Here is a 13,553-nt window from a genome sequence, read left to right on the forward strand (position 1 = left end):
CACAGTCTAAAATGTATTAAATATCATAACTGGCCATTTAAGCTCATATTCCTTTTGATTATGGAAAATGTAACGTGGTAAACTTTCAGGTACAAAGAAAAGGAAGGACACATACAGTCAGGCATTAAATGGTCATTTCAGTCCTCAGATTAAGCGCTTGAATATTTTATTTTAACCTATGACAGCTTAAGCGTTGCATACATTAACCAGCATTTCATTCCATAAAAAAACCATCCATAATACACAAACAATGAACAACACATTTTTCCCTGATGAGTTTTTGCCATGTCAGTAGTTGTTTACAGCTCATAGAATAAAATTAATTGAAACAATCGTGTTATCAAAGAACCTTTCACAAACACATGTTGAATTTGTTATTACATTGCACTGTTACATACATGTATGCCTTTTTTTACACCTAAAATCATTGCCCATAAGCTGACAAATTCAAATCAATCATCCACTAGCTTGAGTAATCAGTAGACCATTAGTAGGGAAAAAAGGACACTGAAGTCAGGCTTCTACCGTCTTGCTCAACATGCATTTTTTTGCTCAAACATATGCAGTCTCAACCCAAGGTTTGGACTTTGAGATCATTCATTTATATTAGAGAATACCAACACGGATGGACTATTTAAGGAATATAAACTTAAAAGTCTTATTATTTGATGAATTAGTGTGTCACGTGTTTATGTTATATTTTTCTGACAGTAAGTAGTTACATTTATGAATGTTCTCTTTCATAACCATGGACTGCAGTTGCACATCCACAGTATGCATTCATTCGCTGAATGTGAATGTGTTTGTTGTCCATGTTAGGTCGGCTGCTGACTCTGCAGGCACTATCAGGGAACACGAGACGGGAGAGCTGAAGTTTAACCAGACACATTGGACTGTTGTGCCTCTCTTTATCTCCAATCTATATTCTCCTGCTCAACCCCACCCTTCTACTTCCCCCCCCCCACACACACACACAGCTTGTACGTGTGTGTGTGTGTGTGTGTGTGTTTGTGTTTCTGTGTGAGTGTGTGTGTGTGTGTGTGTGTATGTGAAACCACCGTCCTTTATAGTCATAGTAAGCATCAACAGGAAATGCAGTAGGCCCCAAATCACATCCAAGGTTATCTCATGCTTACAAAGCACGTCTGGACTGCAGTCGCTGTATCATTTACAGAGACACAACAATCCTACCATGAGCAACAACTTCCAAACAACAACAACAGATAAATGTGCAGGCATGCAGTCAGGCAGCCAGGCAGTCAACAGAGTACAAAAACTCTGCAGACAAAACTCTGTTCAACATCTCAAATTAACCCTGTAATCACAAGAATCATTTAAAAGATGATTATTTTTTTTGGAATATCCTAATAATAATTACAATCATAATTTATTATCATAGTAAGTTATAAGAAAGAAGAAAATAACATCTTCTTAAAACTTTTACTTTATTAAAAAATCATTAATACTATTATCCTAAAGAGAATCATACAAACCTGTTATCCAGGATATAATACCAATTTGATGCACGGTTAAAATAAATATATTACAATAAAAATTAGAATCTAAATAGTGGTAAAATGGTGGTAAAATGTAGGCTACGTTAAAGTGCACTTTAAAGTACACAGCAGATCTATTTCCGTACCATCGTCCGTATTTCCGGGTTGTGTCAAATCCGTCTTGTGCTAAATGTGCTCGGTGGTGCAGGAACTCTGGGAGCTTGCATCATCCGATAGAAAGAGAGAGAGAGAGAGAGAGAGAGAGAGAGAGAGAGAGAGAGAGAGAGAGGAAGGAAGGGCATAACCGGAGAGAGTCAGAAGCAGTCGATCGGCCCGGAGGAGAGACAACACAACAGAATGGACATGACTTGTGGAGAAGTTAAACTTTCTGAGTGTTAAAGCTGACGGGAGGGTTTGACTTTAGAAAGCAACAAAGCGTGTGAGGAGTTTGATGACTGCCTGGGAAGTTGTGTGCACTCTGTAGTCGTTGTGCAGCGGGACAGCAGGTTACATCAAAGTGTGTCCTGTGTAAATGTACACGTTGTGCAAAGTGCAAGGTCCCCTCGGAGCACAGATACACTGCAGCTCCTCACCTCCTCACATCACCTCCATGTGCATTTTCAACTCTCCTCATTTGTAGAAGCGAGCTGTATTTCTGCACCCAAGATGTCGTGCCTGTTGCTCGGAGTCTTACGAAGGTAAGTAAGAGGTAGTTTTTGTGTGACTGACGGCTTGAATGTTAACTTGTAACATTGTAGCCCACTTCAGCTTTTTTTTTTGGATGTAGACTAATTTGAAATACAAACATATCTTTTGTATTGTTTCACTCAGAATATTATATGAAATGGTTATTCCTCGGTTGAGGTTAAGTGTTATAAATGGATAACAATTCATGTAGGACATTTTTTAATTGAATTGTATTTGATACAAATAGCCTATCATGGACAACTTGATGCCTTATCAGAAACAACCTCTCTGTCTATTTTTCTTTTCTTTTCCTTTTTTTTTTGTTGAAAATTGAATTTATTTTCGTGTTCATCGAGCTTTACCTCCAAATCTGACCCTTCATTTCACAATAAATATGATACACGTCTTTTCCTATCAGATCTGACCTGTGGCTCCAACCCAGCATTTACTTGTAACTGACTCTAAAGGTGTATTTTCCTTATATTTGCTCCAGGAGTAAGAGTAATTGTACAGATCATATCGTTACACACTTGTTAACTCAAGTCTGGCAGCTTGAAACTTGTCCGACTTGATCTCAGAGAGAGGCCTTTGAGCAGATCACATTCTTTGAGTGCTTATAGATTCAAATATGGCACAGTCGTAGTGATTTATTCTAAAGAAGGGTCATCTTTTCGCCTTCTCTTTAATACTCGTGTCCCTCCAGGCTTTGTGATGACGCCCCTTCACACAGCGATCCTGGAGCCTATGTGAGCACTCCGCGGCATTGTGTGTTTGCTTTTCATTTTGCCTTTAGGATGCATGTGTTTGCCAGTGACTGACACATTGCTTTGAGGCATGTGAGCTATACTCAGGCCCATGATCCTTTGCAACTTGTTTGTACTTCTGCTTGAGAGATTGTGAACGTCATCCCTCCTCTGTTTGCCTGAACGTCCTGGAGCATGCTCCGTGTTTTTCCCTCTGTGTACTTGCTCCTTCAATGAACGCAGCACGTGGGCATATTAAGAGAAATAACACTAGCTGCTCTTTGCTTCATGTGTAGACTCTGCCCCGAAGAGACTGTAGTCCAGGATCTATCTGGGGGGGGGGGGGGGGGGGGGGGGGGGGGGCATGTCTAGTTGTGGTGTATGAGGATTGGCTTGCTGAATTGGAGGTGTGTTTGAGAAAAATCTGTTCAGCTATAAAAGCCAGACACAGACAGTCATGTCCACCTTCACAGCTTTTACCTGGTCCTCATTTGAATATTTAAAAATGTACATCCTTTGAAACAGATGATATTCTGTGTTTTAATCCTCTTCAGAGTTTATCAGTCTTATTTGTGAAAGGCCATGTTTGGCCTCTTTAGATTTGGGGGGGTGGGGGGAGAAATGGGGGATAACTGAGATTAAACGTCATCATCTTTTAAATGCAGCATTTCTTTTTTAATTCTGAGACGTAGAACTGACGCTTCCTGTCCAAAACTGATGAACATCACCTCCTGTTCGCCTGCTCTTCATTGTCTTGTGTGCATTTATGTGGCTGCTTGTGTGTTGAGGAATATATCCAGAAGTTTTCTGTTTGAAGACTTGTCTGTTTGAAGACTTAACCTTGTTTTTTACTTTTCTAAGATGAAAGCATTTTACTTATTTTTCTTCTCAATCTTTTTAACCAATTTAATTAATCTTTTTCCGTTTCTTTTAAATCTGCTTCTTTCTATTGTTGAGAGGTTAGTCCATCTCCTCTCTTCTCCAAATTGTAATCGCACGAGAGAAAATGTAGAACATCACCCAAATAGTTGAAGTAATTTTGGGCGTGATGGATCAATGATTGGAAGCAACGGTAGAACTAATTGATTGAGTGTGTTCAGGAAAGAGACTGTTTCATTGCTGTTGGAAGATTGGTTCATCAAATCAAGCAGATAAGAAAAAAGAAGTTCCTGTTCTCTGGGGCTTTAGGTCAATTTCAAATCCCCCTTCAGCTAATTCCTTTTTAGCTTTGCAGCACGTGACCGCTTTGAACATGTGGATTTGTTTTGAAGCTCTTTGTTGAGATACTTTTTCGAGGGTTATCGACAAGACAATAACTTCTTTAAGATGCTACGTCCAATCAGAGGCACCAAGCATGTGAAGTCGGGGCTTGCTACTTTGAACAGTTAGAAAGAGACTTGGGATGGGAACCGGAGCATTGCCAGTTAAAGTCCTCGTGCAGACCATGTAGCAATGTGCATGTCTGTGTAGTGTGTGTGTGTGTGTGTGTGTGTGTGTGTGTGTGTGTGTGTGTGTGTGTGTGTGTGTGTGTGTGTGTAGCATGTCTCAATAACAGGGAATGCAATTGCTCACAGGATCGATAAAGTTTATCTGTCTTCTTCATCTTAAATGGTTTATAATTCAATATTCAATGTTTTTTTCCGGAACAGCTTCCAGCACAGAGCTGTCTCGTGTTTGCTCCAACCGTTTTTGGTTGTCCCTGTACAGTGACAATAAAGATAACTTATCTGATCGTTGTATTTGACTCCTCAAACTCGGCTCCTCTGCCTCCTCATCTGATAAAACGTTTTGATTTCCTCTGGCATTTTTATCGTCCTCACATAGGATTCAGGATTGTTGTTGGCTTAATTGTGACAAGTAACTCACAGTATCCTCACAAACAATCTAACACAATCCACTGTATCTAACTAATTGTAGTAATAGTCAGTGAATCAATTTATAATCTTTAAAATGTTAGCATCTGAGTGGAGATGGCCTCTGGTTAGGTTGCGCCCTATTTAATAAGCTATAGCCCTCCAAGCAGGCCGTGGCTCCTATGTCCTTCCCCCTCGATCTCCCGTTTCCTGGACTTTATCAAATAAAGGCAAAAAGCCCCAAATTAAATCTTTCAAAAGTTCCCTGACAGCAAGCTAACATCTGCTAATGGGCATAGAAAACTGACAACAGCAAAGTCTGATTGCTATGTCATTAGTTTGTTCTTAATATGATGACATTCAACCTGATGAATGCGCGTGACATCTGTGCTCGACTTCAAAAGGAAAAGCCTCAGACAGCTTTTGAGACATTTTAATTCAAACAATGGATGACTCTTTTAATAGTTTTTTTCTGAACATACTTGTTCCTGCCGTACAGTAGGGAAATGTAGTTTTTACTCTTTCTGGACTTTTTTTTTTTTTAAACACCTCAAGTGGTAGATTAAGGAACTGTTATTTTTTTCAGCAATGGCTATGTTTTTTAGTCAAGACTAGACTTTGAGCCTTAATAACTGAGCTGGGTCTAAGCTTCTTTAGAACATGAGCTTTAAACTAACCATCAACACCTTCAGGTGATAAGGCAGTGGATAGAGTAGGAAACCATACAAACAATACAATACACAATTCATACATACACAATATTCTTTAGAGCTAATAAAGCCAGATTACATCATAGCCAATCATAGCCTAACCTAAGACATACCTGCCCCCAATAAGTATCCACACACACGTTTACATATCCAACAGCAGTCTTCTATGTACAATAAGAAGTCATGATGAGGCCACTTTTGTGTCTTAACAGTAAGGAGACACAGGGCTCTTGGATGTAAGTACGTGATCTCCCTTGTTACTTTGACCCAGTGTTCAGAATGGAAACTATCTATCATTTATGAGACCAGATGATTCCTAAATTGGCATTTAAAACTTTTGTGTCAGTGCTGACCCTACTATTCAAGTCTGTCCACGATTTATGCCTCCTACGTGTACATGGCTACAGATCACGTGTACAAGTGTCTGTGTTTAATGACATACTTGATGGAGTAAATTGGGAGTCACATGCTTGAACAGCCTGTCACTATTTTTGAAACGACTAAGTAGAAGAGTGTGGTTGGTGTTTCCAGTCAAATTGAGCCACTGGTTTTGCAGTGTGGGGCGGAAAAGGACTGTATGGTTGAAACGACTTTTAAATCACTCAGATAATCATTTTTGCACTGGTGTCTGTGGGCCTCTCGTTTCAGGATACAGGATGATGAACAATGCATTTTTTAAAAGGGTCATCTGGGGTCATTTTCACTTTCTACAAAGAGAAAACAACAATACCAACACACACACACACACACACACACACACACACACACACACACACACACACACACACACACACACACACACAGATTGTCTATTCCATGAGACCATGGTAAGGACAGAAAGGGGGAACACACACACAGGCTTGTGTTTCAACAGCAGCCCTCTCAGTGACTCGTGCAGTTTGAATATCATGCCTCTAGGAAACAACAGGCTCGCCCCGTATGTGTTACTGTCACAAAAAGACCATGTGCCCTTTTTTTGCTCTTCCACTGATTTTTGGACTCTATTAGTTTCCGTCGTATAAAGACGGTTTGGGATTCAAAGCAAAATGTGAACTTTTCCCCTGATAAGATGAATCAATCAGACTGTTTGAAGTAAAGCCAAATCCAAACTAAAGTTATATAAGGATACTTAACAAGAAGATCAGTTCATACTCTTTGTTGTATAGTTTACTCTCTCACACTCCAGAGCACACCCAGACTCATAGTGAGCCCTGTGGTGCTACGGGTTAATCTTCATTCCATTTTATAATTTATCCATAGTCATGAGTCACAAATGTCCTTTATATTTAGTCTGATATTAGTCATTTGTTATGAATTTAATTTAGTCAGTTACTCACTGAGTAAAATGGCATACCACTTTAGTTGACAAAAATAGAAAATATTTTAGTCAACTGAATCATTTGGTTAAATAACTGTGTCTGTCTGTCTGTCTGTCTGTCTGTCTGTCTGTCTGTCTGTCTGTCTGTCTGTCTGTCTGTCTGTCTGTCTGTCTGTCTGTCTGTCTGTCTGTCTGTCTGTCTGTCTGTCTGTCTGTCTGTCTGTGTCATTCAAAAACATGTAATCAAAAGTCAAATCTGCCCCTGATTTGTATTATTTGTTCAATTGGCGAGTATTCAGTAGTATGATATGATTACTGTAACCCTGTAGTGCAGAAACACAGAACAAGTACGCTGAGGTTTATAATGATTTTCAAACAGCTAAGTGGGTTTAAAACTTCTTTATCAGGGATGTGAGTAAGATGTGTGTAAGAACAGCTGAGACTGGACTGGTTGGATGGATTAAAGGAACTTCTATGCGTTCTCTAAATCTAATGTTTTAATTGTTTCCATCTTATTGCTAATGCTAGTTAGAGTTGATGATGTTCTACTTTAATATCATGTAAACGATAGACAGGAGTTGCACTCTGTTATTAGGGAAGAACTTGTGTAGCAGGTCGCACAGGAAAATAATTTGGTAAAAGAATGCACTTCTCTGAATTATAGATGAGTGAGTCAGGTTTGTTTGTGTCGAGTTATAATCAACTCAACTCCAAGCCAATGTGACTATCTGTGCTGCTCTTCCAAATGAAAATGACAGCTGCTTGAATAGTATAGTACAAGGCAAGGCAAGTTTCTTTATATAGCACATTTCAATAACAAGGCAATTCAAAGTGCTTTACACAAGACATCAAAAGCATCATGACAGAGGAAAGAAAAGATACATTTAAAAAAATCAGTGATTTAGAATCACTATAAAAAGTTCAAAATCACTGAAATTATTCCAGGAAGAAAAACACCACTGGAGTATCTGATATATCTTCTCTTTCAGACATGGAGCTGTCGGATCAAGTGTTGGGATTCGCTCCCTGGCCTCCATCCCTTCGCTGCCTCCAGCAGTAGCTGAGTTTGTGAAGGGAGCAGTGGATGAGTGTAAGCCCGCTAACGTGCATGTGGTGACGGGGACTCCAGAGGAAACAGCCAACATCCTGGCGGGTATGGAGAAGGAAGGGATGGTCAAGAGGCTTCCCAAATATGAGAACTGGTAACAGCTTGAATCTGTTCACTTGTATTTACACACACACACACATGCGTAGAGTCAGTGAGGGACGGCTTCAAAGCCAACAAATGTTCTTCTAAAGTCTATGATGCTCTTTTTCAGTTGGTTGGCGCGTACAGACCCAAAAGATGTTGCTCGGGTGGAAAGCAAGACTGTGATTGTGACCAAGAACCAGAGAGACACTATCCCCATTCCTGCTGGGGGAGTGAAGAGCCAGCTGGGCAGCTGGATGAGCGAGTCAGACTGGCAGAAGGCCCGAGCGGAGCGTTTCCCTGGCTGCATGGCAGGTGAAATGCAGGTTCCTTGTTTTTGTTGCCAGGAGACACATCAGCCTTTTTCTTTGAACCCATCAGAGGAAATGCTAAATGGGCTGGAGCTTGTATAGCACACTGCTATACAGCAGTCTTCTGACTGCTCAGAGCAGTTTAACACCGCAGGTCACATTTACACATTCACACACTGACGGCAGAAGCTTCTATGTAAAGTGTTTATAATCCTATTCACACACATTCACATTAATACACGGCTGACCATACAGCAGGACAGTTCAGGGTTAAGGGTCTTCCTCACCGATGCTGGAGCTGGGGATCGAACCCCTTACCGTCCAGTCTCCCACTAAGCCCATCAAAGTTTAAAGGGATACTTCACCCATTTGCATGAAGCTGTGGATCATTAGAAACATGGTAGCAGCGTTGAATGGTCGTGAGTCCAGCCCTCATTTTGCCCTGGAAGTTTTCTTCATGTGATGCAAAAAGCGTCATATTGCATCACATGAAGAAAACTTCCAGGGCAAAATGAGGGCTGGACTCACTACCATTCAACGCTGCTACCATGTTTCTAATGATACACAGCTTCATGTAAATGGGTGAAGTATCCCTTTAAGTTATTACACAAAAATATGTTGATACTTTAAGAAGGTATATAATAATATATGAATGAGATCGGATGTTTTGTCATGAAAGAGTTACCGTGTTACAGACACATTTTGTGTTTTATATTCTGACGCTTGAGAATATAAAAACGACATTTCTATGACTTACCCCACAGAACTCACACTCCTTTTGTGTCTGTTTGATATTTCAACGTTAAAAATAAAACAAACTTATGCTGCTGTTTTTAAAAAATAAATAAATAACTGATCTGTGAATAAATGAGAGGATTTGAACATTTCTCAGTTTGGAGGTTTCTACTTCTTCATCCTTTTCTCTCGTCCTTGTGTATCTCTCTCTCTCTCTCTCTCTCTCTCTCTCTCTCTCTTTCTGTTTTTCGGTGCTAAGATGCAGCAGAAAGATGTCTGTCAGTATAATGTGGAGCCCCCTGGAACAATTTCTTTATATACAAAACACAATTAAAGTCAACATGACTTGTACTGAGAAAGGTAAACAGTTAAATCAAAAAAGTGAAAAAATGCTGTATATTGGATTAAACTAATTAAAGTTTTTTATTTGTTGGTTGTTCTGAGAAGTCGTCCTACTTTTTATTTTAGCCTGACCGACTGTTGAGTAGCAGGGAAACGATGTTCTGCCTGTGTCTCTTTGCAAACCAGAGAAGGGACTGTCTCGTTGCTCCTTACTTCTAACTGTGTCCAAATCCTGCATTGTGAACCTTTGAGTAAAAACATCTTCTTTCTCAGCAGTATAGGAGCCTGTTGTCAGCTTTTGTTAAACACTATTCTGCTGAAGTGTGAACAGACATTCATGTATTCTTGCCTCTGTTTCCTCTCTGCAGGTCGCACCATGTATGTGATCCCCTTCAGTATGGGTCCTGTGGGCTCCAGTCTGACTAAATATGGTGTCCAGGTAAGAAGCACACTTCTCAACACTTGATGCTCAGAAATGCAGTAACTTACTAAACTTTGACAGTTTCACTTTACAAACCATGCACATGTTTCTAGGTGTAATTGATTTAGTTCTCCACACTGTGAATGAGTGTTAACAGCATGTTGTTCTCCTATAAGGTGACTGACTCGCCATATGTTGTAGCCAGTATGGGGATCATGACGCGTATGGGCGCTCCTGTCCTGAATAGACTGGCCGAAGGAGCAGAGTTTGTCCGCTGTCAGCACTCTTTGGGAAGACCTTTACCGCTGAAGGGTACAAAATCCAAGAGCCTGAAACAACTTCAGGCAACGTTTACTTTACCTCACCCCCTCTCTGCTGTATCTCCCGTTTCCTCATCATTGCATTTCACCAACACTAAATTCCTCTCTTCACTCATTCCTGTCTGTCTGTCTCCTCTCCAGCTCCTCTGGTAAACTCGTGGCCCTGTAACCCAGAGCAGGTGCTGATATCTCACCTCCCCGACGCCAGACGGATCATGTCCTTTGGCAGTGGCTACGGAGGAAACTCTCTCCTGGGGAAGAAGTGTTTTGCCCTCCGCATCGCATCTCGCATTGCCAAGGATGAGGGTTGGCTGGCTGAACACATGCTAGTGAGTCAAATGATGCTGCCCTCGTGATTTATTGGGTCATGCACAAACACGGCCTGTGGATATGCATTAGTGGAGAGATTGGTGTGGTGGCGGCAGAAGCCCCCTGAGCCGGTGGGGGTTTGGTGCCTTGCTCAAGGGCTACTCAACAGTGCTCGAGTAGTGGTCTGGCACCTCTCCAGCTACCAGACCAACTTCCACATTTTGGTCCCGCATCGGGATTTGAGTTGCCTCGACTGATAACCCAAATAGAAAACTTTTAAGTCTTCATTATATCAAAACTGGAGAACATTAATTTGTGACCACAACTTACACAATCAAACATTTTTCTGAAGACTCTACAATAGGAGCAGTTCTAGACATTAGTCGTTGTTCTACATTTTTATACACACTCTCCTCCTCCTCTTTAGATCCTGGGTATTACGAACCCTCAGGGTGTCAAGCGGTACGTGGCAGCAGCCTTCCCCAGCGCTTGCGGGAAAACCAACTTAGCCATGATGAAACCGTCCCTGCCAGGCTGGAAGGTTGAATGTGTCGGCGATGACATTGCATGGATGAAGTTTGACAGTCAAGGTGAGAGGGAAGGGGATGGCGTTCACAAATAGAATTCCTTTGTTACTCCAGAGGGAGTGTAGTGAATCCTCGTACATCTTCCACGATGTCTCTGCAGGTAAACTGAGAGCTATCAACCCAGAGAATGGCTTCTTCGGTGTGGCTCCCGGCACCTCAGATAAGACCAACCCCTACGCCATGGCCACCATTGCCAAAAACACTGTGTTCACGAACGTTGGGGAGACCAGTGACGGGGGAGTGTGGTGGGAAGGCCTTGACCCCCCTGCAGCTGGGATCTCTCTCACAGACTGGCACGGCAAAACCTGGAAGAAAGGTAACATCAGGTTCAGGTTGTTCATTTGTTTCATAACTGACTTGTTCTATATAAATCAATGAAATGAACATGAGCAATCAGTTGATCAGCCACAGTGTTTGCATGTACCTTCAAGTTTGAACTGTGGTATAAATATTTACAAGTTCACAAAAGAAAACTGGTCTCCTCTCCATTTAAAGGAAGCTCAACTCCGTGTGCCCACCCCAATTCCCGCTTCTGTGCTCCGGCGTCTCAGTGTCCAATCATCGACCCCCAGTGGGAGAGTGAGGAGGGCGTGCCCATTGATGCCATTATTTTTGGAGGCAGGAGGCCAGAAGGTGGGTGCTGATATCTTCTTCTGTGTTATGACTGACTTCAAAAAAAGGCGAGCTGCTGTGATAGCACTTTAATGAATTAGCATAGCAGCACCTTCCTGCCTCAGATTGTTTGTGCTGTCACAGGAGTTCCTCTGGTCTATGAGTCCTTCAACTGGCAACACGGAGTCTTTGTTGGAGCAGCCATGAGGTCAGAGGCCACGGCAGCTGCTGAGCATCAAGGTACAACCTCACACAAATCGTCTTGTTTTACAGTTGTTCTTTGAAAACAGAAAAACTGCTAAAGTATGTCATGTTTCCTTCAGGAAAGGTCATCATGCATGACCCCTTTGCCATGCGTCCTTTCTTCGGTTACAACTTTGGTGACTACCTCTCTCACTGGTTGAGCATGGAGCGCAGGAAGGCCCCCACTCATTTGCCCAAGATCTTCCATGTTAACTGGTTCAGAAAGGACCCCGCGACTGGCGCCTTCCTCTGGCCCGGCTTTGGCGAAAACGCCCGCGTACTGGAGTGGATCTTCAAGCGCTGCGGCAGGGAGAGTGAGAATGAAGCAGCCAAGAAGAGCATTATCGGCTGGCTGCCAGTAGATGGCGCCATCGACACTAAAGGTCTGAGTGGCAACGTGGATATGGGTGCTCTGTTTGATGTGCCGGTGCCTTTCTGGCAGAAGGAGACAAAAGAGCTGAGAGCTTACTTCAGTCAGCAGGTTGGAGCTGATCTGCCAGCTCAGGTGGAGGCTGAGCTGAAGGCTCTGGAGGACAGAGTGCACAATTAAAAACCTGCTAACATGAAGTCCATCCAGAAACAGTTCACTGATGACTCATGATTTAGACCATCAGGCTGCAATCAGAGTCACTGGCTGAGTTCACATACACAGAGAAGTTTAAAAAAGAATAATAATCCAGTTCAGGAAAAGCCAGAGAGATATTGTGTCTCTGTGAACACCGTCAGTGATTTTAGTGAAAATAATCTACGATGCAGATCCTACACATTGACACTACTTGACATTAGTGCTGCAACACAGAGGGACAGGTTTGCTTTGCAACATGAAGGTTATATTTGTTTGTAGTTGTTCAACTTTGTCATTAAGAGAAGCACATCTACCTCTATTCTCTCACATAACCTGACATTGTCCAAAAGCCCAGTCAGCATGGCTCTGTAGTGCCTTTGTGACCTTTAGCAATACAGTCTCTACACCTCTAATGTTTACAGGCTAATACCCAAAGATTTAGCAAAGTTCTGACAGAGGAGTTTTTAACATTTTATTTACCCAAAAGATTTTAAATGAATTGAAGCATCAGTTCTTTTATTATACTTTATTAAAAGTTTAACAGAATACTTTTGATATTTACATAAACAGAAAGTCCTGTGAGTAGTCAGTAAATTAAATCACATGCCCAGGAATACTATGCATAATCTATTTAGCCACTTTTGTAATATTTGTGATTACATTCTTTGATTTCAGGTGATGTTTACACAGAAATATAAAATGTTGGACCAATAAGTGCGATTGAGATTATTAGGTATTTTTAAGGTTTTTATGACAGTGCAATGAATAAATATCTTTAAAAGCAGACACTGATTTTTTTAAAGCTTTTTTTTAAAGTACAAATGAAAACATGGCAAACAAACAAGGTAAGAAAATGGAAATAAAAGAGAAGTGATGGAGATTTAACATGCCTCGTTAAAAAACTTAAAAAAACATTTAAATTAAAAGGTAACACAATGAAGTAAATGTGGATTAAAACTGATTGTGCTTAGTTTACTATAAACCATTAAGTGGCTTATAGACTTCTGGATCTTTACACATATATAAGAGGCTGAATATTACATCCACAGCAACAAGATTAGATAAAACATGAGCTGTGATAAGCAGAAAAGAAAACCAAGTTATATTATGAA

General features: G+C 41.2%; 2 protein-coding genes across 2 annotated transcripts in view; both read left to right on the forward strand.

Moving 5' to 3' along the window:
* Positions 1-13,553, forward strand: part of LOC306835344 (uncharacterized protein) — a 116,322-nt gene that overhangs the window by 87,300 nt on the left and 15,469 nt on the right. The gene's annotated exons all lie outside the window — the stretch shown is intronic.
* Positions 1,696-13,225, forward strand: pck2 (phosphoenolpyruvate carboxykinase 2 (mitochondrial)). Its single transcript, XM_079361811.1, has 11 exons — positions 1,696-2,194; positions 7,797-8,009; positions 8,127-8,311; positions 9,753-9,823; positions 9,982-10,117; positions 10,267-10,454; positions 10,862-11,024; positions 11,122-11,337; positions 11,517-11,654; positions 11,778-11,873; positions 11,957-13,225. Exons 1-11 carry the CDS (start codon positions 2,163-2,165, stop codon positions 12,424-12,426), a joined length of 1,908 nt encoding a protein of 635 aa, XP_079217937.1. The 5' UTR covers positions 1,696-2,162; the 3' UTR covers positions 12,427-13,225.

This window comes from Symphodus melops, assembly GCF_947650265.1.
Source record: "Symphodus melops genome assembly, chromosome: 14".
NCBI classification, from domain to species: Eukaryota; Metazoa; Chordata; class Actinopteri; order Labriformes; family Labridae; genus Symphodus; species Symphodus melops.